Raw genomic sequence first — 27,886 nt, 5'->3', positions numbered from 1 at the left:
GTCCTGTCAGCCAGCCAATTCACTATGAAAAGCTACACCTAACGACAAGCATTGAGTCCTGTCAGCCAGCCAATTCATTATGAAAAGCCACACCTAACGACAAGCACTGAGTCCTGTCAGCCAGCCAATTCATTATGAAAAGCCACACCTAACGACAAGCACTGAGTCCTGTCAGCCAGCCAATTCATTATGAAAACCACACCTAACGACAAGCATTGAGTCCTGTCAAACAGCCAATTCATTATGAAAAGATTAACATGCACAAGTTTGAATAATTTGTCTGTTTATTCTAAAAATATTTTTTACAGATTAATCCCATATCACAAAAGTGGAACCTTATGCCATAGAGGGAAAAATATCAGAACCAAATGTTAACCCAATGTGTCATTAATCCAATGTGTCATTATTAATCCAATGTGTCATTATTAACCCAATGTGTCATTATTAATCCAATGTGTCATTATTAACCCAATGTGTCATTATTAATCCAATGTGTCATTATTAATCCAATGTGTCATTATTAATCCAATGTGTCATTATTAATCCAATGTGTCATTAACCCAATGTGTCTTCAACTCCAGTTGAAATGTAAACACTTCAGGAACACAGGTCTTTAGCAGGAAGCATGTGACTGGGGGAGATGGAGCACGATGTCCCACGGAAATGAATGACAGCATTTTATGACACAATTCCATTGGCATTTGATTGCCACTGGCATCTCCACGCCTGCAGCCAAGTCCATGGTGAGAGAGACACCCTAGAGTTTCTGACATGTCCACCTTGTAACCCTGTCATTCATCTCTGCAGGTCCAGTCCACCTTGAAGCTTCATCGTTCACCTCTGACCTGCGAGACACAATCAACATCTGCTTGAACAGAACAGTAAAAGGTGCAGAGGAAACATTAATAGACTCAACATTAAAGTGGAACATTTCTGACTCACACATTATAGCAACAACGGCTCTGAGTGACCTCCACAGCAAATGAGAAATGCATCAGTGGCTGTGTCCCAAATGGCACCCTATTCCCTATATAGTGCACTACTTTTGTCCTATGATCCCCATGCTATAGGCCCCGGTCAAAAGTAGTGCACTATATAGGGAATAGGTTTCCATTTGGAGCGTAGCCTCAGTGACTCATAATGCTGCTGGGCTGTGGTGGAGAACCAACCAATGCTGTTAGTATTCTCCCCCTGTCTAGAATATTCTAAGTCTGACTGGAGAAAGTGTCTAATAAGTCATCTTAACTGGCTTACTGGCTGCAAGTAGGGGTTACTCTAAATATGTAGATTTAATTCAATTGGATTCAAACTGGGTCACATGGCTATTAAACGTGCCAAGTTAAAGAGCAGAGGAAGCCAGTCTGAAGTTAGAGAGGAGAGGAAGCCAGTCTGAAGTTACAGAGCAGAGGAAGCCAGTCTGAAGTTACAGAGCAGAGGAAGCCAGTCTGAAGTTACAGAGCAGAGGAAGCCAGTCTGAAGTTACAGAGCAGAGGAAGCCAGTCTGAAGTTACAGAGCAGAGGAAGCCAGTCTGAAGTTACAGAGCAGAGGAAGCCAGTCTGAAGTTACAGAGCAGAGGAAGCCAGTCTGAAGTTACAGAGCAGAGGAAGCCAGTCTGAAGTTACAGAGCAGAGGAAGCCAGTCTGAAGTTACAGAGCAGAGGAAGCCAGTCTGAAGTTACAGAGCAGAGGAAGCCAGTCTGAAGTTACAGAGCAGAGGAAGCCAGTCTGAAGTTACAGAGCAGAGGAAGCCAGTCTGAAGTTACAGAGCAGAGGTAGCCAGTCTGAAGTTACAGAGCAGAGGAAGCCAGTCTGAAGTTACAGAGCAGAGGAAGCCAGTCTGAAGTTAGAGAGGAGAGGAAGCCAGTCTGAAGTTAGAGAGCAGAGGAAGCCAGTCTGAAGTTAGAGAGGAGAGGAAGCCAGTCTGAAGTTACAGAGCAGAGGAAGCCAGTCTGAAGTTACAGAGCAGAGGAAGCCAGTCTGAAGTTAGAGAGGAGAGGAAGCCAGTCTGAAGTTAGAGAGGAGAGGAAGCCAGTCTGAAGTTAGAGAGGAGAGGAAGCCAGTCTGAAGTTAGAGAGGAGAGGAAGCCAGTCTGAAGTTAGAGAGGAGAGGAAGCCAACTTAACAACTGTGGGAAGCATTGGAGTCAACATGGGGCAGCATCACTGTGGAATGCTTTCAACACCTTGTAGAGTCCATGCCCTGATGATTTGAGTCTGTTCTGAGGGCAAAATGGGGTGCAACTCAATATTAGGAAGGTGTTCCTAATGTTTTGTACACTCAGTGGCGATACGCCCTATAACTGTAAAGAAACATGGTTATGTCTATTGTCTCTACAACTGTAAAGAAACATGGTTATGTCTATTGTCTCTACAACTGTAAAGAAACATGGTTATGTCTATTGTCTCTACAACTGTAAAGAAACATGGTTGTGTCTATTGTCTCTACAACTCTAAAGAAACATGGTTATGTCTATTATCTCTACAACTGTAAAGAAACATGGTTATGTCTATTATCTCTACAACTGTAAAGAAACATGGTTATGTCTATTGTCCCTACAACTGTAAAGAAACATGGTTGTTCCTTCTCTCTGTGTGGACTGATTGGAGGTAAACATGGTTCTTCTCTCTCTGTGTGGATAGATTACAGGGTAAACATGGTTATTCTCTCTCTGTGTGGATAGATTACAGGGTAAACATGGTTATTCTCTCTCTGTGTGGATAGATTACAGGGTAAACATGGTTCTTCTCTCTCTGTGTGGATAGATTACAGGGTAAACATGGTTCTTCTCTCTCTGTGTGGATAGATTACAGGGTAAACATGGTTCTTCTCTCTCTGTGTGGATAGATTACAGGGTAAACATGGTTCTTCTCTCTCTGTGTGGATAGATTACAGGGTAAACATGGTTCTTCTCTCTGTGTGGATAGATTACAGGGTAAACATGGTTCTTCTCTCTCTGTGTGGATAGATTACAGGGTAAACATGGTTCTTCTCTCTCTGTGTGGATAGATTACAGGGTAAACATGGTTCTTCTCTCTCTGTGTGGATAGATTACAGGGTAAACAGACATTGACAGCAGCAGAGCCCCCTCCAGACTCCCTCAGCATGTCATCTGCCTGCCTCAGCTACCTCTCTGAGTGTGTGTGTGTGTGTGTGTGTGTGTGTGTGTGTGTGTGTGTGTGTGTGTGTGTGTGTGTGTGTGTGTGTGTGTGTGGTCTGTTTATCTGTGAGTGGTGTGTTTCTCTCTCTCTGTGTCTGTCTTTCTGTTTGCATCGACTGTCCATCACATCAGGGTGTCTCTCTGGGCTTTTTAACAACACTGATTGGTTAGAGATGTAATTGACTGTCTCCTAGCTGAATGTCACATAAAACACATCAAAACAACAATCACTGAACGGAGGGGAGGAAGGTGCCCTGTGTCATATTCCACAGGTAATGATATCTAACAAACACCACAAGACATTTCCCTTCATGACAGCAGCAGCTGTCGTTGCCGTGCGCCTGTCTAGCACTTTGAGAAACCATCTAACAATCTATCCACAGAGCTTTACCAATATGCTTTAACGTTTAACAGTCAAACAATAGAAAACAAACACAAAAACATCTCATCATTTAAGCAGGTTAATGTTATGTTACCACCTGACTTTGAGGAGGTACGACACACAACTAAAACCATGTCAGCAATTCTGTCTGTCTGTCTGTCTGTCTGTCTGTCTGTCTGTCTGTCTGTCTGTCTGTCTGTCTGTCTGTCTGTCTGTCTGTCTGTCTGTCTGTCTGTCTGTCTGTCTGTCTGTGTAAAATCTGTGGTGTTGATGCCATTAGCAGTTTAAAAGGTAGGACCGACCACTTAATGGAAAAAGTTCCTCTGACCTTAAAAATGGATTAACGGCTAAATCAATTTCCTGTGTGCTGCTCCAGCCACTTGAAGCATGTAACTAACTGTATCTGCACTTTTCAAAGGTCAAACGTCTTTTAAATGTCTTCTGCCTTTTCCTTTCCTACACGCTTCAAGTTAGAACCAATTCTACACATTTTTCAAATGAGATGCGGGAACTTTCGAAGTACAATGTCAGAAATGTACAGGATGGTTTTGAATGACAACATCCTAAACATTTGGGGATAAAAAGCCAGAAGGTATCTCAGTGGATTGGCCGACGTCACTGTGTGGATGAGAATAATACGCTACTTCTCCTAACTTGGTATGAAATTTAATATGTCAGTTGGGTATATAACAATATTTAGATGGTCTTGTTTCTCTTTGAATGTCCCAAAAACACAAACTTCAGAAACTAAAATAGACTGAATACTTGTTAGAATTTGATGAAGACATTTTTATAATGGGTTTTTCATTCTTGTTAGAATTTGATGAAGACATTCTTATAATGGATTTTTCATTCTTGTTAGAATTTGATGAAGATATTCTTATAATGGATTTTTCATTCTAAATGAAAATCAGAAGAAGTGGATTTAATCTTTGATAGTTTAGTGCAGTATTTGTAATTATCCTAGTCTTAAAGAAGGATAGGGGATTGATTTGCCCACGTCACTATTTTCAATAATCCATTGGTTTCTTTTTGCTCTAAGAAGCAGAAACGGAGAGCTGTCAACGGATAGAGGAAGATCCCTCGTCTCCTGGGGAAAGAAAAGGCTGTTTTCTCCCCATCAGCAGATCTGTTGACGTCTGTCCTGTTAGACATGACCTGTAGGAACGAGACGTTACTCCACGGACGCTGATGCAGCAGGAAATAGACATTTCTCCATTGGAGGCAGATATAGAGCATCAGTGATGCTTTAGGTGAAACCCCAAGCACAAAGCAACATCTTTATGATCTAATACTACATTTATGTAATAAGAAGAAAAAAATACTTCATAAATGTTTTATTCTGATTAGTTTTGAATGGCCCATGAAAACAATACAACAAAGATAGTCAACACCTCGAGACAGACAGACAGACAGACAGACAGACAGACAGACGGTAAATTAATATCAAGAATCCACAGAAGAAATGTCTATTGTACCACAAAGTAGCCCTGTCTGAACAGAACTGATTTATCCACAAAGTAGCCCTGTCTGAACAGAACTGATTTATCCACAAAGTAGCCCTGTCTGAAACAGAACTGATTTATCCACAAAGTAGCCCTGTCTGAAACAGAACTGATTTATCAACAAAGTAGCCCTGTCTGAAACAGAACTGATTTATCCACAAAGTAGCCCTGTCTGAAACAGAACTGATTTATCCACAAAGTAGCCCTGTCTGAAACAGAACTGATTTATCCACAAAGTAGCCCTGTCTGAAACAGAACTGATTTATCCACAAAGTAGCCCTGTCTGAAACAGAATTGATTTATCCACAAAGTAGCCCTGTCTGAAACAGAACTGATTTATCCACAAAGTAGCCCTGTCAGAAACAGAACTGATTTATCCACAAAGTAGCCCTGTCTGAAACAGAACTGATTTATCCACAAAGTAGCCCTGTCTGAAACAGAACTGATTTATCCACAAAGTAGCCCTGTCTGAAACAGAACTGATTTATCCACAAAGTAGCCCTGTCTGAAACAGAACTGAGTCATCTAGCATTACTGAGCAAGACACATGGTCCTGTAGAAACCTCTGGAGCTTCATGTTGGAGCTAACAGCTGGCTAATTAGGAAGGAGATGTAGAGAGGTCCAATGAGATGCTCAGTCAGGCTGCAGTCAGTGGCACACAAGTCTACTGTAGCAAGGAGCCGAATCAACCACCAAAACAACAGGCCGATTTCAACAGAACATAGACCTTAACCCCACCTCACCCTCAACATCCATCTGTACATGATTTACAGTGTTCTGACATGTGGTCTACGCTGTAGTGTCCTGACTCCTGACATGTGGTCTACGCTGTAGTGTCCTGACTCCTGACATATGGTCTACGCTGTAGTGTCCTGACATGTGGTCTACGCTGTAGTGTCCTGACATGTGGTCTACGCTGTAGTGTCCTGACTCCTGACATGTGGTCTACGCTGTAGTGTCCTGACATGTGGTCTACGCTGTAGTGTCCTGACTCCTGATATGTGGTCTACGCTGTAGTGTCCTGACATGTGGTCTATGCTGTAGTGTCCTGACTCCTGACATGTGGTCTACGCTGTAGTGTCCTGACATGTGGTCTACGCTGTAGTGTCCTGACATGTGGTCTACGCTGTAGTGTCCTGACTCCTGACATGTGGTCTACGCTGTAGTGTCCTGACTCCTGACATGTGGTCTACGCTGTAGTGTCCTGACATGTGGTCTACGCTGTAGTGTCCTGACATGTGGTCTATGCTGTAGTGTCCTGACTCCTGACATGTGGTCTACGCTGTAGTCTCCTGACATGTGGTCTACGCTGTAGTGTCCTGACATGTGGTCTATGCTGTAGTGTCCTGACTCCTGACATGTGGTCTACGCTGTAGTGTCCTGACATGTGGTCTATGCTGTAGTGTCCTGACTCCTGACATGTGGTCTACGCTGTAGTGTCCTGACATGTGGTCTATGCTGTAGTGTCCTGACATGTGGTCTACGCTGTAGTGTCCTGACATGTGGTCTATGCTGTAGTGTCCTGACTCCTGACATGTGGTCTACGCTGTAGTGTCCTGACAATGTGGTCTACGCTGTAGTGTCCTGACTCCTGACATGTGGTCTACGCTGTAGTGTCCTGACTCCTGACATGTGGTCTACGCTGTAGTGTCCTGACTCCTGACATGTGGTCTACGCTGTAGTGTCCTGACTCCTGACATGTGGTCTACGCTGTAGTGTCCTGACATGTGGTCTATGCTGTAGTGTCCTGACATGTGGTCTACGCTGTAGTGTCCTGACTCCTGACATGTGGTCTACGCTGTAGTGTCCTGACTCCTGACATGTGGTCTACGCTGTAGTGTCCTGACTCCTGACATGTGGTCTACGCTGTAGTGTCCTGACTCCTGACCTGTGGTCTACGCTGTTGTGTCCTGACATGTGGTCTACGCTGTAGTGTCCTGACATGTGGTCTACGCTGTAGTGTCCTGACATGTGGTCTAGTCATTCCTGGAAACCTTTGCCCAGCACACTACATCCTGAATGACATCTATCTCTGCGTGTTGCAGTCCTGAACAATTTAATTAACCTGCAAATCAGGCCCTTTCCCCGTCCCTGTATTTACTAGGAGGGTATTATGGATGTTTCCCAGAACGAATAAGAAAGCTCTTGACGGTTTACCTGAGCCTGTGGTTTTAATTTCTCCCTTCCTGACAGTAAAAAGCCTTAAAACTAGATGTGTCATTTGCTGCTTTTGACAATACACCATGGCATTTTCTACTGTCTGTCTACAGGACACTGAGATCATTCATTCGGTCGGTCGGTCGGTCTCAGGAGATAGGCAGTGGCTAATTAGGCCATGACTTCGGTCCCAAATGGCACCCTATGGGCCCTGGTCAAAAGAAGTGCACTATATAGGGAATAGGGTGCCATTTGGGCCAAACAGTGCATTTGGAAAGTATTCAGACCCCTTGACTTTGTCCAATTTTTGTTATGTTACAGCCTTATTCTAAAATGGATTAAATGATTTATTTTCCTCATCAAACTACACACAATACCCCATAAATATCTAACGCAGGAGTGACTTCAGGACAAGTCTCTGAATGTCCTTGAGTGGTCCAGCCAGAGCCCAGACTTGAACACGATCGAACATCTCTGGAGAGACCTGAAAATAACTGTGCAGCGACGCTCCCCATCCAACTTAACAGAGATGAGAGGATCTGCAGAGAGGAATGGGAGAAACTCTCCAAATACAGATGTGCCAAGCTTGTAGTGTCATACCCAAGACTCAAGGCTGTAATCGCTGCCAAAGGTGCTACCACAAAGTACTGATTAAAGGGTCTGAATACTTAAGTAAATGGGATATTTCAGGGTTTTATTTTCTTTAGAAAATGTGCAAACATTTCTAAAAACCTGTTTTTGGTTAGTCATTATGGGGTATTGTGCTTCTACACCTGCATTGCTTGCTGTTTGGGGTTTTAGGCTGGGTTTCTGTACAGCACTTTGAGATATCAGCTGATGTAAGAAGGGCTATATAAATACATTTGATTTGATATTGTGGGTAGAATGATGAGGGAAAAACCAATTAACTCCATTTTAGAATAAGGCTGTAACATAACCAACTGTGGGAAAAGGGTCTGAATACTTTCTGAATGTTTCTCTTCTGTCTCAGAGGCCTCTGTGTGCTGAGGAGGAGGGTTGAACAGATACATTCTATAGACACAACACAGTGCCACAATCAATGTTCTGATGCTCGGTAGGATGGCTGTGTTGGCTGGGGGCATTTACATAACCCTGTCTAATCGTTGCTGTTGACAAGACTCCAGGAAGAAGGACCAATGTGTGTGTGTGTGTGTGTGTGTGTGTGTTAGCTGCTACAGTATGCTAGTAATGAGTGTCTTTGAGCTGACAAAGCTAGCCAAGTGCACTTGGTGGTTGATATTGCCCTCCTGCATGGCATGCCAAGCAAGCAGCAGGCAGCAGAACATCTCTCTGAGGGCAGGACAGGGGGAAGTGAATGGAGCTGAGCAGAGCAGACTGACAGCAGTATAGACAAGGGCAAGACAAGGAGACAGACGACAGCATTGACAGGGGAGTGACAGACGACAGCACTGACAGGGGAGTGACAGACGACAGCACTGACAGGGGAGTGACAGACGACAGCACTGACAGGGGAGTGACAGACAACAGCACTGACAGGGGAGTGACAGACGACAGCACTGACAGGGGAGTGACAGACAACAGCACTGACAGGGGAGTGACAGACAACAGCACTGACAGGGGAGTGACAGACAACAGCACTGACAGGGGAGTGACAGACAACAGCACCTCCAGGGGAGTGACAGACAACAGCACTGACAGAGGAGTGACAGACGACAGCACTGACAGGAGGACCGACAACAGTGTCACTGTCGCTCAAAATGACTGCACACACACACTGAAGGCAGAATGCTGCCTGCCTCCTCTACAGTATAATAGAGCCTGATAGAGCCCTCTGCTGGCCAACAGTTTGATTTCCTGCCTCCTCTACAGTATAATAGAGCCTGATAGAGCCCTCTGCTGGCCAACAGTTTGATTTCCTGCCTCCTCTACAGTATAATAGAGCCTGATAGAGCTCTCTGCTGGCCAACAGTTTGATTTCCTGCCTCCTCTACAGTATAATAGAGCCCGATAGAGCCCTCTGCTGGCCAGTTTGATTTCCTGCCTCCTCTACAGTATAATAGAGCCTGATAGAGCCCTCTGCTGGCCAACAGTTTGATTTCCTGCCTCCTCTACAGTATAATAGAGCCTGATAGAGCCCTCTGCTGGCCAACAGTTTGATTTCCTGCCTCCTCTACAGTATAATAGAGCCTGATAGAGCCCTCTGCTGGCCAACAGGTTGATTTCCTGCCTCCTCTACAGTATAATAGAGCCTGATAGAGCCCTCTGCTGGCCAACAGGTTGATTTCCTGCCTCCTCTACAGTATAATAGAGCCTGGTAGAGCCCTCTGCTGGCCAACAGGTTGATTTCCTGCCTCCTCTACAGTATAATAGAGCCTGATAGAGCCCTCTGCTGGCCAACAGTTTGATTTCCTGCCTCCTCTACAGTATAATAGAGCCTGATAGAGCTCTCTGCTGGCCAACAGTAGAGTGCTTTGATCTCCTGCCTGAAGAGGGATTTACGGTGCTCATATTTGAGGAAATTAACCACATTTGCTGAGATTTATCTTGTCTGTCAAACAACTGTCAAAAAAGTTGTAAATTACTTAAAACTGACCACCTAAAATGTACAACAATTTACAGTAAAGGTAATCAGTGTAAAAACCACTGTTGTGTTCTCTCTCTCTCTCTCTCAAGCTCCGCTGTACCTGAGTGAACGTTCAGGGGAGAGGTGTTCAGGAGAAGTTCAGAAGGCCAGCTGAGGTGTAGAAGCCGGTGCAGTCGGTAGAATATCTCTGGGAAATCTGGACAGCATTCAGATCAAACTCCCCAAAATGGTACGACCCAAAACTCTACATTAAGAACAAGACAAGAGAGTTAGAACAGTACTATTAATCTGAGTGTTATTGTGTGTCCCAAATTACACCCTGTTCCCTATATAGTGCACTACTTCTGACCAGAAGAAGTGCACTAGATAGTGAATAGGGAGCCATTTGCGACACACCCTGGGAAACCACTACTAACATTGTTATGTGAATCTCCTGTTTAAACTTGAAGTAGTCCTACATGTCCGTGTTGTGAACTGGAACAGAGTTTTGATGGAAGTTCTGGTTATATAGATACAACTACAGGATAACAAAAACATTACTCTGCTTAAATTCCACTCCACGACCATCAACAGAATGACAAAACTATGAGCCCTCTCTCTCAAAGATGGCGTTACTGTGGTTACTAGGGCTTCCCGAGTGGCGCAGCGGTCTAAGGCATCACTACAGACCCTGGTTCCATTCCAGGCTGTATCACAGCGGTCTAAGGCTCCCTGCCTGTGCCATTAAACCCCTACAACTCATCCAGAACGCCGCAGCCCGTCTGGTGTTCAACCTTCCCAAGTTCTCTCACGCTCCTCCGCTCTCTCCACTGGCTTCCAGTTGAAGCTCGCATCCGCTACAAGACCATGGTGCTTGCCTACGGAGCCGTGAGGGGAACGGCACCTCCGTACCTTCAGGCTCTGATCAGTCCCTACACCCAAACGAGGGCACTGCGCTCTGCTCGCCTCCCTACCTCTGAGGAAGCACAGTTCCCACTCAGCCCAGTCAAAACTGTTCGCTGCTCTGGCACCCCGATGGTGGAACAAGCTCCCTCACGACGCCAGGACAGCGGAGTCAATCACCACCTTCCGGAGACACCTGAAACCCCACCTCTTTAAGGAATACCTGGGATAGGAAAAAGAAATCCTTCTAACCCCCCCCATAAAAAAAAGATATAGATGTACTATTGTAAAGTGGTTGTTCCACTGGATATCATAAGGTGAATGCACCAATTTGTAAGTCGCTCTGGATAAGGGCGTCTGCTAAATTACTTAAATGTAAATGTAAACTACAGACCCTGGTTCCATTCCAGGCTGTATCACAGCAGTCTAAGACACTGCATCTTAGTGCTAGAGGCATCACTACAGACCCTGGTTCCATTCCAGGCTGTATCACAGCAGTCTAAGGCACTGCATCTTAGTGCTAGAGGCATCACTACAGACACCCTGGTTTGATTCCAGGCTGTATCACAGCGGTCTAAGGCATTGCATCTCAGTGCTAGAGGCATCACTACTGACCCTGGTTCCATTCCAGGCTGTATCACAGCGGTCTAAGACACTGCATCTTAGTGCTAGAGGCATCACTACAGACCCTGGTTCCATTCCAGGCTGTATCACAGCAGTCTAAGGCACTGCATCTTAGTGCTAGAGGCATCACTACAGACACCCTGGTTTGATTCCAGGCTGTATCACAGCGGTCTAAGGCACTGCATCTTAGTGCTAGAGGCATCACTACAGACCCTGGTTCCATTCCAGGCTGTATCACAGTGGTCTAAGGCACTGCATCTCAGTGCTAGAGGCATCACTACAGACCCTGGTTCCATTCCAGGCTGTATCACAGCGGTCTAAGGCATTGCATCTCAGTGCTAGAGGCATCACTACTGACCCTGGTTCCATTCCAGGCTGTATCACAGCGGTCTAAGACATTGCATCTTAGTGCTAGAGGCATCACTACAGACCCTGGTTCCATTCCAGGCTGTATCACAGCAGTCTAAGGCACTGCATCTTAGTGCTAGAGGCATCACTACAGACACCCTGGTTTGATTCCAGGCTGTATCACAGCGGTCTAAGGCACTGCATCTTAGTGCTAGAGGCATCACTACAGACCCTGGTTCCATTCCAGGCTGTATCACAGTGGTCTAAGGCACTGCATCTCAGTGCTAGAGGCATCACTACAGACCCTGGTTCCATTCCAGGCTGTATCACAGCGGTCTAAGGCACTGCATCTCAGTGCTAGAGACATCACTACAAACCCTGGTTTGATTGCAGGCTGTATCACAGCGGTCTAAGGCACTGCATCTCAGTGCTAGAGGCGTCACTACAGACCCTGGTTCCATTCCAGGCTGTATCACAGCGGTCTAAGGCACTGCATCTTCAGTGCTAGAGGCGTCACTACAGACCCTGGTTCCATTCCAGGCTGTATCACAGCGGTCTAAGGCACTGCATCTCAGTGCTAGAGGCATCACTACAGACCCTGGTTCCATTCCAGGCTGTATCACAGCGGTCTAAGGCACTGCATCTCAGTGCTAGAGGCGTCACGACAGACCCTGGTTCCATTCCAGGCTGTATCACAGCGGTCTAAGGCACTGCATCTCAGTGCTAGAGGCATCACTACAAACCCTAGTTCGATTCCAGGCTGTATCACAACCGGCCGTGACTGGGGAGTCCCATAAGGCGGCTCGCAATTGGCCCAGCGTCGTCCGCGTTTGGCCGATGTAGGCCGTCATTGTAAATAAGATTTTGTTCTTAACTGACTTGCCTAGTTAAATAAAAGGTGAAACATTATTATTATTATTTATTTTTTTATAGGGAACACATGGTACTGCCAGAGACTCTCCAGGGACATTCTTATCATGTTGCTTCTCAAATGGCACCCTATTCCCTGCACTACTTTTGACCAGGGCCCATAGGGTTCTGGTTAAAAGTAGTGCACTATATAGTGACCAGGTCCCATAGGGGTCTGGTTAAAAGTAGTGCACTACATAGGGAATAGGGTACGCAGTACACAGTGCCTTCGGAAAGTATTCAGACCCCTTGACTTTTACTACATTTTGTTACATTACAGCCTTATTCTAAAACGGATTAAATACAACAGTTTCCTCATCAAATCGACACACAATACCCCATAATGACATCACAATACCCCATAATGACAAGCAAAAACTTTTTTTTAGAAATGTTTCACATAAGTATTTAGAGCCTTTGCTATGAGACTCAAAATTGAGCTCAGATGCATCCTGTTTCCATTGAACCCCATGGTCACTCTGACAGAGCTCCAGAGTTCCTCTGGGGAGATGGGAGAACCTTCCAGAAGGACAACCATCTCTACAGCACTCCACCAATCAGGCATTTATGGTAGAGTGGCCAGACGGAAGCCACTCCTCAGAAAAAGGCACATGACAGCCCACTTGGATATTACATTTGTAAAAAACAAAACACATTTAATATACATTGATTAGATCCTTTCAACTGCCTGAGTCAATACCCCATAATGTCAAAGTGAAAACACGCTTTTAGAAATGTTTCCAAATGTATTGAAAATGAAATACAGAAATATCTAATTTACATAAGTATTTAAACCCCTAAATTAATACATGTTAGAATCACCCAGCGATTACAGCTGTGAGTCTTTCTGGGTAAATCTCTAAGAGCTTTCTACACCTGGATTGTACAATATTTGCACATTCTTTTTAAAAGTCTTCAAGCTCTGTCAAGTTGGTTGTTGATCATTGCTTGACAGCCATTTTCAAATCTTGCCATAGATTTTCAAGGCGATTTTAGAGTAAACTGTAACTAGGCCACTCAGGAACATTCAATGTCTTCTTGGTAAGCAACTCCTGTGTAGACTTGGACTTGTGTTTTAGGTTTTTGTTCTGCTGAAATGTGAATTTGAACCAGGTTTCCCTCTAGGATTTTGCCTGTGCCTAGCTCTATTCCGTTTATTTTTAAATCATAAACTCCCTAGTCGTTGCCGATGACAAGCATACCCATAACATGATGCAGCCACCACCATGCTTGAAAATATGAAGAGTGGTACTCAGTCATGTTGTATTGGATTGGCCACAAACATAACGCTTTGTATTCAGGGCAAAAAGTTCATTTCTTTGCAACATTTTTTGCATTTTTACTTTATTGCCTTGTTGCAAACAGGATGCATGTTTTGGAATATTTTTATTCTGTACAGGCTTCCTTTTCACTCTGTCAACTAGGTTAGTATTGTGGATTAACTATAATGTTGTTTATCCATCCTCAGTTTTCTCCCATCACATCCATTAAACTCTGTAACTGTTTTAAAGTCACCATTGAACTCATGGTGAAATCCCTGAGCGGTTTCCTTTCTCTCTGGCAACTGAGTTAGGAAGGACACCTGTATCTTGGTAGTGACTGGGTGTATTGATACACCATCCAAAGTGTAATGAATAACTTCACCATGCTCAAAGGGATATTTAATGTCTGCTTTTCTTTTCTTTTCACCCATCTAACAATAGGTGCCCTTCTTTGCAAGGCATTGGAAAACCTCCCTGGTCTTTGTGGTTGAATCTGTGTTTGAAATTCACTGCTCGACTGAGGGACCTTATACAGATAATTGTATGTGTGGGTTACAGAGATGAAGTAGTCATTCAAAAATCATGATAAAACACTAAGCACATTTTTACTACTAAAGTTATTTAGACTTGCCATAACAAAGGGGTTGAATACTTATCGACTCAAGACATTTCAGCGTTTCCTTTTTAATGAATTTGTAAAATAATTCAAAAAACATAATTCCACTTTGACATTCTGGGGTATTGTGTGTAGGCCAGTGACAAATAAAATCTCTATTTAATCTATTTTAAATTCAGGCCGTAACACAACAACATGTGGAGAATGTCAAGGGGTATGAATACTTTGTGAAGACACTGATCATTGGACCTAATGAGGAAATGGAGGCTGATTCCCAGTTCTAACAACTCATAACATTCTACATTCTTAAGCATAATAAAATGTCATTGATCTTTTCAGTTATGGTTGGTTGGAGGGATCAAACCCAGCGTGTTGGGTTGGACTGGGACTTTAGAGTTGTCTGTCAGGAATATATTTCAGGTCCAATCAACACTCTATTCCAGTGTTTCTTAGTCATGTTCCTGGGGACCCAATAGGTTTGATGATGAGCTGATTAGTGGAATCAGGTGTGTAGCGCGAGGGCAAAAACTAAATTGTGCAGTGCATTGGGCCCCCAGGGCTCAGTTTTTCTAAAGTAATCTGGATTTGCCTATCGGATGGTATTAAGTATTAAAAGCATTGACAGACAGACAGACAGACAGACAGACAGACAGACAGACAGACAGACAGACAGACAGACAGACAGACAGACAGACAGACAGACAGACAGACAGACAGACTTTTTCCTTTATTTAATTAGGCAAGTCAGTTAAGAACAAATTCTTATTTACAATGACGGCCTACACCGGCCAAACCCGGACGACGCTGGGCCAATTATTCGCCTCCTTAAGGGACACCCAATCACGGCCGGTTGTGATACAGCCTGGATTCGAACCTGTAGTGACGGCCTCTAGCACTGAGATGCAGTGCCTTAGACCACTGCGCCACTCGGGAGCAGAACGGTCCCCATTCAAGTCAATTATTAATTTGTTCGATTCATAATATTTATAATAGGATTAAATACATATATCCTGATAGGCTAAATCCAGATAGATAACTTTGGAAAAACTGGGCCCAGGACTAGAGCACTGCTCTATTCAGACAGACCACACCAGGAATATACTCTTGTAGTTTTTACATTTTACCACCAGAGGGCAGCTAATCCACATGGAACAGAGCCAGAGGTATAGTTGCATCACCTACCTGGCTACCATCTTACTGACTGAATGAACTGGCTACCATCTTACTGACTGAAGGAACTGTCTACCATCTTACTGACTGAAGGAACTGTCTACCATCTTACAGTGGCAGTTCTAGACCATTTCAACTGGGGGGCCAAGCTGGGGCCAGTTGTACTGTTAGAGGGGCCAGTTACATTAGATGTCATTGTTGTCATATTGTTTTCTTCACTGCATTGCAAGCATTAGTTATGTAAAAATTATTTCATACTCCACATTTAGGGGGGCCACAAGGGGGTCCAAAATTGTTGTCACAGGGGTACTGGCCCCCCCTGACCCCCCTCCAGAACCGCTAGTGCCATCGTACTGACTGAATGAACAGTCTACCCTCGTACTGACTGAAGGAACTGTCTACCATCTTACTGACTGAATGAACTGTCTACCATCTTACTGACTGAAGGAACTGTCTACCCTCTTACTGACTGAATGAATGAACTGTCTACCATCTTACTGACTGAAGGAACTGTCTACCATCTTACTGACTGAAGGAACTGTCTACCATCTTACTGACTGAAGGAACTGTCTACCATCTTACTGACTGAATGAACTGTCTACCATCTTACTGACTGAATGAACTGTCTACCATCTTACTGACTGAATGGACTGTCTACCATCTTACTGACTGAATGAACTGTCTACCCTCTTACTGACTGAAGGAACTGTCTACCATCTTACTGACTGAAGGAACTGTCTACCATCTTACTGACTGAAGGAACTGTCTACCATCTTACTGACTGAAGGAACTGTCTACCATCTTACTGACTGAATGAACTGTCTACCATCTTACTGACTGAATGAACTGTCTACCATCTTACTGACTGAATGAACTGTCTACCATCTTACTGACTGAAGGAACTGTCTACCATCTTACTGACTGAAGGAACTGTCTACCATCTTACTGACTGAATGAACTGTCTACCATCTTACTGACTGAATGAACTGTCTACCATCTTACTGACTGAAGGAACTGTCTACCCTCTTACTGACTGAAGGAACTGTCTACCCTCTTACTGACTGAAGGAACTGTCTACCATCTTACTGACTGAATGAACTGTCTACCATCTTACTGACTGAATGAACTGTCTACCATCTTACTGACTGAAGGAACTGTCTACCATCTTACTGACTGAATGAACTGTCTACCATCTTACTGACTGAATGAACTGTCTACCATCTTACTGACTGAATGAACTGTTTACCATCTTACTGACTGAATGAACTGTCTACCATCTTACTGACTGAATGAACTGTCTACCATCTTACTGACTGAATGAGTGTTGCTAAATAAATCTGACTGAGTGAGTGAGTCTGCTAAATAAATCTGACTGAGTGAGTGAGTCTGCTAAATCTTACTGTATTATGTAAGCCCCGGAAGGCTTTATGTTTTCCTGGAATGTTCCTATTGCTTCTGAGAATAGTCGTTCCACCCAAAATATTATGGGCGTAATAGTCAAGAATAAAGATAACCGACAAAAACATATTATTGCTCAATATAGGAGAGAAATGATGTCCTATGAGACAGATAACACACTCAGGTAAAAGGTACCACCAGGATGTTTATTTGTTTGGTGTGTTTGACCTCTGACCTTTAATATGTTCCTGGCATCGAAGGCCTCCCGCTCCTTCATGTTCTGCCTTCCTCCTGCGGCTTCGGCTGGAAAACACACAACAAAAGATAGGTAAACCCTGAGCACCACGGGTAAACCCTGAGCACCACGGGTAAACCCTGAGCACCGGGGGTAAACCCTGAGCACCGCGGGTAAACCCTGAGCACCGCGGGTAAACCCTGAGCACCACGGGTAAACCCTGAGCACCGGGGGTAAACCCTGAGCACCGGGGGTAAACCCTGAGCACCACGGGTAAACCCTGAGCACCACGGGTAAACCCTGAGCACCACGGGTAAACCCTGATACTGAGAGCGTTGTTGTTTCCAAAATAGATATATTTGGGTGTTTTTGGAGCCTTTGTTGGTGTTTTATCTGAGCCTCTGCACAACGAGCATGAGGAAGTCTATCGCTGGTGGGGTATATTTCTCACAACCAAGTAAAAAAAGGTGTCTGTACACTTAGAACACGTCATTTACATCCAAAATACAGATTTGGTTAACAAAAAGGTGAGCTTTCAAAAAGGTCCTTTGACCCTAATGAACAAAACACACACATCTAGTGTATTAGGTGGACAACTCTACTTATAAAATCTAAAATGTGGGTTAACGAGGTTTAGTGGAGTTCACCGTCAACCATACCGTTTATTACAACACCGTTCAAACCAGGTGGATATCCCTATGAACTGTACTGGGAGATATGATCCTAAATGACTCTCTCTCTCTCTGAAAAACACAAAACAAATGACAGCCTTACCACCACCACCCTGATTTGTCAATGTCCCTGTCTTTTATGTAATAGCTGTGATTCTAACAACATAATGCTGACCATTCATCTGGTATGCAGCAGTGACGTAACTAAAACACTGCATTCTGAGCAATTCCCCCAGTCAACAACAAGAGCAGAACCAATAGTAACCTTCCCTCTCTCTCCCTCCCTCCCTCCCCTCTCGCTCGCTCTCTCTTTGGCCACAACTCTGTTTGTGTGCAACAGGGCAGAGTGTTTTCCAACAGCAGTGACAAGGGGTTTCATTCAGTTGGCCGTGGATCAAGTCCAGCCCTAGTTCTTTCACGCATGAGTTTACACAGGGTTGGCCAGCTGAGAGACTGGCCAACAACACAGGGCTGGCCAGCTGAGAGACTGGCCAACAACACAGGGCTGGCCAGCTGAGAGTGTCCAAGAGCACAGGACAAAGGGAGGGGTCTGTCCAAGAGCACAGGACAAAGGGAGGGGTCTGTCCAAGAGCACAGGACAAAGGGAGGGGTCTGTCCAAGAGCACAGGACAAAGGGAGGGTCTGTCCAGAGCACAGGACAAAGGGAGGGGGGTCTGTCCACGAGCACAGGACAAAGGGAGGGGGGTCTGTCCAAGAGCACAGGACAAAGGGACGGGGTCTGTCCAAGAGCACAGGACAAAGGGGAGGGGTCTGTCCAAGAGCACAGGACAAAGGGAGGGGGTCTGTCCAAGAGCACAGGACAAAGGGGAGGGGTCTGTCCAAGAGCACAGGACAAAGGGAGGGGTCTGTCCAAGAGCACAGGACAAAGGGAGGGGTCTGTCCAAGAGCACAGGACAAAGGGAGGGGGTCTGTCCAAGAGCACAGGACAAAGGGAGGGGGTCTGTCCAAGAGCACAGGACAAAGAGAGGGGGTCTGTACAAGAGCACAGGACAAAGGGAGGGGGTCTGTCCAAGAGCACAGGACAAAGGGAGGGGGTCTGTCCAAGAGCACAGGACAAAGGGAGGGGTCTGTCCAAGAGCACAGGACAAAGGGAGGGGTCTGTCCAAGAGCACAGGACAAAGGGAGGGGTCTGTCCAAGAGCACAGGACAAAGGGAGGGGTCTGTCCAAGAGCACAGGACAAAGAGAGGGGTCTGTCCAAGAGCACAGGACAAAGGGAGGGGTCTGTCCAAGAGCACAGGACAAAGGGAGGGGTCTGTCCAAGAGCACAGGACAAAGGGAGGGGTCTGTCCAAGAGCACAGGACAAAGAGAGGGGGTCTGTCCAAGAGCACAGGACAAAGGGAGGGGTCTGTCCAAGAGCACAGGACAAAGGGAGGGGTCTGTCCAAGAGCACAGGACAAAGGGAGGGGTCTGTCCAAGAGCACAGGACAAAGGGAGGGGTCTGTCCAAGAGCACAGGACAAAGGGAGGGGTCTGTCCAAGAGCACAGGACAAAGAGAGGGGGTCTGTACAAGAGCACAGGACAAAGGGAGGGGGTCTGTCCAAGAGCACAGGACAAAGGGAGGGGGTCTGTCCACGAGCGTCCACTAAAACTCTGTTTACTACTTCTGGAACAGGGACTGGGTCGCTCCTCTTCTCAGTTCACTGCAGCTAGCGACTGCAACGAGCTGCAACAAACACTCCAATTGGACAGTTTTATCTCAAGCTCTTCATTCAAAGACTCAATCATGGACTCTTACTGAAAGTTGTGGCTGCTTTGCGTGATATATTGACTCCGTGGTCCCGTGTTCCTCAGTTGGTAGAGCATGGTGTTTGCAACGCCAGGGTTGTGGGTTCGATTCCCACGGGGGACCAGTACGGGAACAAAATGCATGTATGAAAAATGTATGAAATGTATGCATTCACTACTGTAAGTCGCTCTGGATAAGAGCGTCTGCTAAAATGTAAATGTAAAATGTCAAATTGTTGTCTCTACCCTGTTGCCCTTTGTGCTGTCTGTGCCCAATAAACGTTTGTACCATGTTTTGTGCTGCTGCCATGTTGTTGTCATGTGTTGCTGAGAAAAATAAAAATGTTATTTTATTTTTATAAACATTTTTATTTTATAAAAATATATTTTTTAATTCATATATTTTTAATCCTAGCCCCCGTCCTCGCAGGAGGCCTTTTGCCTTTTGGTAGGCCGTCATTGTAAATAAGAATTTGTTCTTAACTGACTTGCCTAGTTAAATAAAGGTTAAATAAAATACATTTAAAAAAAATGTAAAATCTAGGGGTTGTTGTTGTTGTTATGGTTGTTGCTACATCGTGTTGTTGACATGGGGTGGTGTGTTCAGATGTCTGTCTGTTTCACTAATGTGATTATGCTGTGACTCCATGTCCATCTTTATGCTGACTGACTGTGTCCAGTGGCTCTGACTTAATGTCCATCTTTATGCTGACTGACTGTGTCCAGTGGCTCTGACTTAATGTCCATCTTTATGCTGACTGACTGTGTCCAGTGGCTCTGACTTAATGTCCATCTTTATGCTGACTGACTGTGTCCAGTGGCTCTGACTTAATGTCCATCTTTATGCTGACTGACTGTGTCCAGTGGCTCTGACTTAATGTCCATCTTTATGCTGACTGACTGTGTCCAGTGGCTCTGACTTAATGTCCATCTTTATGCTGACTGACTGTGTCCAGTGACTCTGACTTAATGTCCATCTTTATGCTGACTGACTGTGTCCAGTGATTCTGACTTAATGTCCATCTTTCTGAGTGGGAGGAGAATGAGGGAAACAGGCTCATATTATTAGGAGGATACTATGGGTCAGTTTTAGACAGTGGAAAGCCTGCTTTGAAAGAACAGTGACACTTATTTAGCATTTTCATTTCAAGTATGTGTGTGTGTGTGTGTGTGTGTGTGTGTGTGTGTGTGTGTGTGTGTGTGTGTGTGTGTGTGTGTGTGTGTTTGTACTCTAGTAAGTGTCCTTATTTTCAAGCTGAAGCTCCAATACACATACCTAAACACACATCAGTGATGGCCATAGACAAAACCACTTTCTTCATCCTACCTGAAGCATCCTTCCTGAACAGAGTGTTCATCACCGTGCCGTGCAGTTTCACTCTGTCCCATTCTCTGACCATCAGCCCTGAGGAAACAAAGTGGTCCACCAGCCGCTCCACAATGGCCTGCAGCCTGCACAGCAGTCAACACAGACAGTCAACACAAGAGTTAGTTGTTGTTACCTGGGAGCAACCCTCTCACACGGTTGACATCCTAATGATGAACATCATTTTAATCTACTAATTATCACTCAATCTGTCATTAAAAAAGTAAACTGTAAAACTACATGGTATTTACAGTGCATTCGTTAAGTACTCAGACCCCTTGACTTTTTCCACATTTTGTTACGTTGCAGACTTATTCTAAAATTGACTACATTGTCCCCCCCAAAAATCTACACACAATACCCCATAATGACAAAGCAAAACAGGTTTTTAGAAATGTTTGCAAATGTATTAATAATGTAAAACTGAAATATAACATATACATAAGTATTCAGACCCTTTACTCAGTACTTTGTTGAAGAACCTTTGGCAGCGATTACAGCCTCAACTCTTATTGGGTATGACGCTACAAGCTTGGCACATCTGTATCTGGGGAGTTTCTCCCATTCTTCTCTGCAGATCCTCTCATTCTGTCAGGTTGGATGAGGAGTGTCGCTGCACAGCTATTTTCAGGTCTCTCCAGAGTTCAATCGATCAGGTTCAAGTCCGGGCTCTGGCTGGGCCACTCAAGGGCATTCTGTCATGCACTGACAACTGTGGGACCTTAGACAGGTGTGTGACTTTCTAAATCATGTCCTATCAATTGAATGTACCACAGATGGACTCCAATCAAGTTGTAGAAACATCTCAAGGATGATCAATGGAAACAGGATGCACCTGAGCTCAGTTTGGAGTCTCATAGCAAAGGATCTGAATACTTATGTAAATAACATATTTCCGTTTTTTTAAATACATTTGCAAATAATTTTTAAAAAACTGTCTTCGCTTTGTCATTATGGGGTATTGTGTGTAGATTGCAGAGGTTTTTTTGTTGTATTTAATCCATTTTAGAATAAGGCTGTGTTAAGGGGTCTGAATACTGAATACTTTTCCCTAAGGCACTGTATATAGTGCTTTTCAAGGAGCCAGAGTCACTGTGGTACAAACTGTGGTTAAAGAAAGAGACATGAGAGAATCCAACCCTCAAGAGAAGGAACCAGACTCTTACTTGTCCGAACCATCTTTCACTTGGACCTTGGCATACAGGACATCCACCATGGCTGGGTCATCGTTCATGTACTCAATCCCTGTGACCTCTAGCGGGAGAGGCTTCCCTTCTGTGATGGTCCTGAAACATAACATAATGTGTGTTACATTACATTTATTTGATTTTTTATTTGTATTTATTTATTTCACCTTTATTCTAAAATGGACTAACACCTCATATGCAGTCATCGACTCATGAAGTGCATCCCAACTGGCATCCTATTCCCTTAGGGCTCTGGTCAAAAGTAGTGCACCGATTTTTTATTTTTTTCACCTTTATTTAACCAGGTAGGCAAGTTGAGAACAAGTTCTCATTTACAATTGCGACCTGGCCAAGATAAAGCAAAGCAGTTTGACACATACAACAACACAGAGTCACACATGGAGTAAAACAAACATACAGTCAATAATACAGCAGAAAAATAAGTCTATATACAATGTGAGCAAATGAGGTGAGATAAGGGAGGTAAAGGCAAAAAAAAGGCCATGGTGGCAAAGTAAATACAATATAGCAAGTAAAACACTGGAATGGTAGATTTGTAGTGGAAGAAAGTGCAAAGTAGAAATACTGGGATGCAAAGGAGCAAAATAAACAAACAAATAAATAAATAAATACAGTAGGGGAAGAGGTAGTTGTTTGGGCTAAATTGTAGATGGGCTATGTACAGGTGCAGTGATCTGTGAGCTGCTCTGACAGCTGGTGCTTAAAGCTAGTGAGGGAGATAAGTGTTTCCAGCTTCAGAGATTTTTGTAGTTCGTTCCAGTCATTGGCAACAGAGAACTGGAAGGAGAGGCGGCCAAAGGAGGAATTGGCTTTGGGGGTGACCAGTGAGATATACCTGCTAGAGCGCGTGCTACGGGTGGGTGCTGCTATGGTGACCAACATGTTACTTGACATAACATAACATGTGTTACATGACATAACATAACATGTGTTACGTGACATAACATGTGTGTTACATAACATGACATAACATAATGTGTTACATGGCATAACATGTGTTACATAACATGACATAACATAATGTGTTACATGGCAAAACATGAGTTACATAACGTAACGTGTTACATGGCATAACATGAGTTACATAACATGACATAATGTGTTACTTGACATAACATAACATAATGTGTGTTACATGACATAACATAATGTGTGTTACATGACATAATGTGTGTTCCTGGCTCCAACTCCAATTTCTATACAATCCCTACAATCTAGATAGGGATAGTCCCTCCCTGTTTCAGTCTGTTTTCATCTGTTTGATTCCTAATGAACATGACCCAGTTGTCAGTCAGTCATACCTACTTGATAAAGTCCTGACAGTGCTGGAGTTGTTTACATGCTTGGGTCACTTCCAGGTCGTTCAGCAGAGCCAGGGTGCCGACTGTTAGATGGAGCTTAGCAGGGTTCTGGAAGATGCTTCCATCTACTCCGTGGTCCTTAACAAGAGAGGAGAGAGACCTGAGATGAGCTGACCGCACAGAGAAACGCTGTATGGTGAAGTTGCCCCTAGACACTGATCTTAGGTCTGTTTTGCATTTCCTCCACTAATGGTTGAGATTAGTATTGGGGGAAGAGGAAGCTGATCCTAGATCTGCACAATTTAACCCCAGAACCAGACAACCAGAGAAACTAAAACAGGGACCCAAGATCTCTGATAGCTATTCAGTCAATATAAACATGAATGGAATAGAGTCAAATCTCAAACTGGAGTTGGAGAATATTATGCACCATTTTACAGATTGTCATCCCTCCCATCCGCCACGCACCCACTGACACACACACACACACACACACGCACGCACGCACTCACTGACACACACTCTTCCTTACCTGAGAACACTGCTCCAACACCTCCTCTTTAAACCTCAGGAATCCATCCTGAACTTGAGGGTGGTTAAGAGCGAACGACAGGAAGTGGGTGAACGGCTGCTTCTTGCGAAAGCTCTGCACCAGGAGCTCGACACGAGTCACGGCAGAGGACACCGCAGCCTTCTGGGAGCCAGTGATCACTGGAACAATGTGAGACCGTTATTGTGTGACTTTAAATGTGAGACTTTTATTTTGATATCCCATGATTCTAGCCCTTGGGAGAAGAGGTTCCTGGATAATGCTTCAGTCTTAAGTTTAGCGTGGTTGCTGGACACACGTTCTTGGCTGACTCATTAATATGACTTGACTGCTGACAGAAAATCACTGAAATTCCCAGAGGTAGAGAAAGGAGAGTTTTGCTAGACTGGTCCCAGATCTGTTTGTGCTTGCATAGTGAACTCCTATAGTCATTGTTAATCACTTGCCTAGTTAAATAAAGGTTAAATAAAATAAAATAAAAACATTAAATATCTTGTAATTCCGACCATAGGAGTTGGTGAGACAGCACAAACAGTCATAATATGGGACCAGGCTACAGTGTTGCACCAGTATCGTTACTATAGACCTCTGGTTTGGGCTGGTCTCCAAGCTCTGGTCCAGGGCGTTACGTGCGGCCTGACCCTTCTTTAAGAAGGCTGAAAAAGGCTCAAGCCCTGGACCAGAGGTACTGGTCTCTCTGCTAATAAAACGGCACTCACCAATCTGCCCTTCCACTCCTTGTTTTGGAATGTCGATGTCTGTCTTTGTGTCTGCCTCTAGCCTTCTACGTGTCTCTCCTTTCCTTCCGATGATGTATCTGTTAAAAACAACCACACACTTCTCTGGTTAGTACACCGTATCCTTGATTTTCATTGAAGATGTACACATAGACCTAATGAAACACACACACACACACACACACACACACACACACACACACACACACAATTTGCCTAACATATTACACTGTTACCATGGTTACCACATGGATATTCAGTCAAAGAAATCTCTACAAGCCAGAATGTTGAATAAAATTATATTTAAATGTACTTTACCAGTTGCCCGTGCCGTTGGTCCTTTTGACGGCAGGAAGTGGAGATAAACACAGGAAAGGATGTTTAACCAGACTTTGTGGGGCGTCGGTCTGTATGACTCCGTCAGCTTGTATTCCTGCTACACTACATGGCCAAAAGTATGTGGACACCTGCTCGTCGAACATCTCATTCCAAAATCATGGGTATTAATATGGAGTTGGTCCCCCCTTGGCTGCTATGACAGCCTCCACTCTTCTGAGAAAGCTTTCCACTAGATGTTGCAACATTGTTGTAGGGACTTGCTTCCATTCAGCCGCAAGAGCATTAGTGAGGTCGGGCACTTATGTTGGGCGATTAGGTCTGGCTCGCAGTCGTTGGTTCAATTCATCCCAAAGGTGTTTGATGGGGTTGTGGTCGGGGCTCTGTGCAGGCCAAGTTCTTGCACACCAATCTCGATAAAACATTTCTGTATGGACCTCGCTTTGTGCACGTGGGCATTGTCATGCTGAAACAGGAAAGGGCCTTCCCCAAACTGTTGCCACAAAGTTGGAAGCACAGAATTGTCTAGAATGTCATTGTATGCTGTAGCATTAAGATTTCCCTTCACTGGAACTAAGGGGCCTAGCCTGAACCATGAAAAACAGCACCAGACTATCACTCCTCCTCCACCAAACTTTACAGTTGGCATTATACATTGGGGCAGGTAGCGTTCTTCTGGCATCCGCCAAACCCAGATTCGTCCGTCAGACTGCCAGATGGTGAAGCGTGATTCATCACTCCAGAAAACCCGTTTCCACTGCTCCAGAGTCTAATGGCAATGAGCTTTACACCACTCCAGCCGAAGCTTGGCATTGCGATCTTAGGCTTGTGTGAGGCTGCTCGGCCATGGAAACCCATTTCATGAAGTTCCCGAACAGTTCTTGTGCTGACATTGCTTCCAGAGACAGTTTGGAAGTCAGTAGTGAGTGTTGCAACCGAGGACAGACGAACAAAAAAATTAAAATAAAACTGGAATCTCAGTAATGAACAATACACACTAAAGCAGGCTAGACCAGCTCTGACTGCTTCAGCACTAGGCGGTCCCGTTCTGTGAGCTTGTGTGGCCTACCACTTCGCGGTTGAGCCGTTGTTGCTCCTAGATGTTTCCACTTCACAATAACAGCACTTACTGTCGACCGGGGAAGCTCTAGCAGGGCAGAAATTTGACAAACTGACTTGTTAGAAGGTGGCATCCTATGACGGTGCCACGTTGAAAGTCACTGAGCTCTTCAGGAAGGCCATTCCACTGCCAATGTTTGTCTATGGAGATTGCATGGCTGTGTGCTCGATTTTATACACCTGTAAACAACGGGTGTGGCTGAAATAGCCTAATCCTCTAATTTGAAGGGGTGTCCACATACTGTTGTAGATATAGTGTATGTGAAATGAGCATGGGCAAAGTGTGTATGTATTTTCAATCTTCTGATGCATGGCACGTAGCCAAACGTACCCAAACGTTGTCGACTGAACCACGTTTCCTCGCAATCAGCTGGAAGTGCTTGCGTCTTACTGCAAATTAAAAGTCGGCAACGTTCGGTCTCTGGTACGGTTACACTTGGCCATTGTTTACATATTGTGCTAAATGTTTACGTCACATGCGAATTGCGTGAAGTATTGAAACTACAAACCAACAGAACCATATACAGACCAGCGTACTGAAAGTCGGGCTAAAAACACTTCCCTGTGGACAACGGGTAAAGTAAGTCCAAATTAGGTTTAATCAACATTTTCATCTGTAATGGGACGGTTCGGAAATGTTGAGCTCACACGTTAGAGACGAGAGTGTGGGTCATCTACTCCCGGATTCTAAAATGGACTAACACCTCATATGCAGTCATCGACTCATGAAGTGCATCCCAACTGGCATCCTATTCCCTTAGGGCTCTGGTCAAAAGTAGTGCACCGATTTTTTATTTTTTTCACCTTTATTTAACCAGGTAGGCTAGTTGAGAACAAGTTCTCATTTGCAACTGCAACCTGGCCAAGATAAAGCATAGCAATTCGACACATACAACAACAGTGAGTTACACATGGAATAAACAAAACATACAGTCAATAATAGGGTGCCATTTAGGGTACATAGCCTACATGGTGTTTGTAACTCACTTGTAAAGAACACTTGGGACATCAATGGCACAGCTGAAACCTTTGTCATTCTGTTCTATGGAGTGGCTGTCACAGAACTCTTCTTCTTCATCAAACTGTTCACTTGCTAATCAAAACAACAAAGTGAATTTGTGAGATTGGCAAGAACATTTTGGTGTTCCATAATAGGTGCAGCAGGGACAAATAGGAGAGGAGACAGCTACATTTAGAGGAGACAAGTATCCCACAACACAATGTGGTGGTCAATTGGTCAGCTATAACTAGCTAAGTCTCAGTAGAATAAAGTCAATAATCTGGTAGTACTGTACAGTATTGTAGCCATCGGTCTTATCTAGCTAGCTAGCTATAGTTAGCTGGGGTTGTAGGGAGCTAGCTCCACTGAGGTAGAATGGCTAGCACTGAGGACCTAGCTACCTGGTGGTCCCATGTAGGAGTCGTCCTCTTCCCCCTCTTCATACTGGTCTTCTTTGATGGTATTTCTTCTGTATACTCTTCCACTTATGTTGATCAATGATGGACGTAAGATTTCCATTGTAGCAGTTATCTTGAATAGTAAATAAAACGATATATACTGTAGTGAATAGTAGCTGCCAACTATGTGTGGGATGTTAGGCTGTTTTGCGACATACGGCAGTTTGACGTAAAGTAACCA

General features: G+C 44.4%; 1 protein-coding gene across 2 annotated transcripts; it reads right to left on the bottom strand.

Annotated features, from left to right (window-relative positions):
- Nucleotides 1–266: 266 nt before the first annotated feature.
- On the bottom strand, nt 267–27,886 carry LOC106592879 (activating signal cointegrator 1 complex subunit 1). 2 transcript variants are annotated; one of them, XM_045687455.1, is made up of 10 exons: nt 27,649–27,886; nt 27,235–27,340; nt 24,775–24,872; nt 24,038–24,216; nt 23,510–23,643; nt 22,163–22,282; nt 20,958–21,082; nt 17,212–17,279; nt 9,868–10,011; nt 267–845 (listed from the first exon to the last, which is right to left on the bottom strand). In XM_045687455.1, the coding sequence occupies exons 1-9, from the start codon at nt 27,764–27,766 to the stop codon at nt 9,895–9,897; spliced, it is 1,065 nt and encodes a 354-aa protein (XP_045543411.1). In that variant the 5' UTR covers nt 27,767–27,886; the 3' UTR covers nt 267–845; nt 9,868–9,894. The 2 variants fall into 2 exon arrangements, with proteins under 2 accessions (XP_045543411.1, XP_045543412.1); XM_045687456.1 differs by lacking the exon at nt 9,868–10,011.

The sequence above is a fragment of the Salmo salar genome, chromosome ssa01, assembly GCF_905237065.1.
Source record: "Salmo salar chromosome ssa01, Ssal_v3.1, whole genome shotgun sequence".
NCBI classification, from domain to species: Eukaryota; Metazoa; Chordata; class Actinopteri; order Salmoniformes; family Salmonidae; genus Salmo; species Salmo salar.
The sequence above is the reverse complement of the archived record's forward strand: the minus strand, read 5'-3'. Positions and strand labels throughout refer to the sequence as shown.

What these genes read in the sequence shown, in the direction of transcription:
- LOC106592879 (XM_045687455.1), bottom strand. Translation starts at nt 27,766, where the DNA reads ATGGAAATCTTACGTCCATCATTGATCAACATAAGTGGAAGAGTATAC. An exon ending in GTCCCAAGTGTTCTTTACAA is followed by an intron (nt 24,873 to 27,234) that starts GTGAGTTACAAA and finishes TGTTTTTAACAG; the next exon opens with ATACATCATCGGAAGGAAAG. An exon ending in GTGAAAGATGGTTCGGACAA is followed by an intron (nt 21,083 to 22,162) that starts GTAAGAGTCTGG and finishes ACTGCTGTGCAG; the next exon opens with GCTGCAGGCCATTGTGGAGC.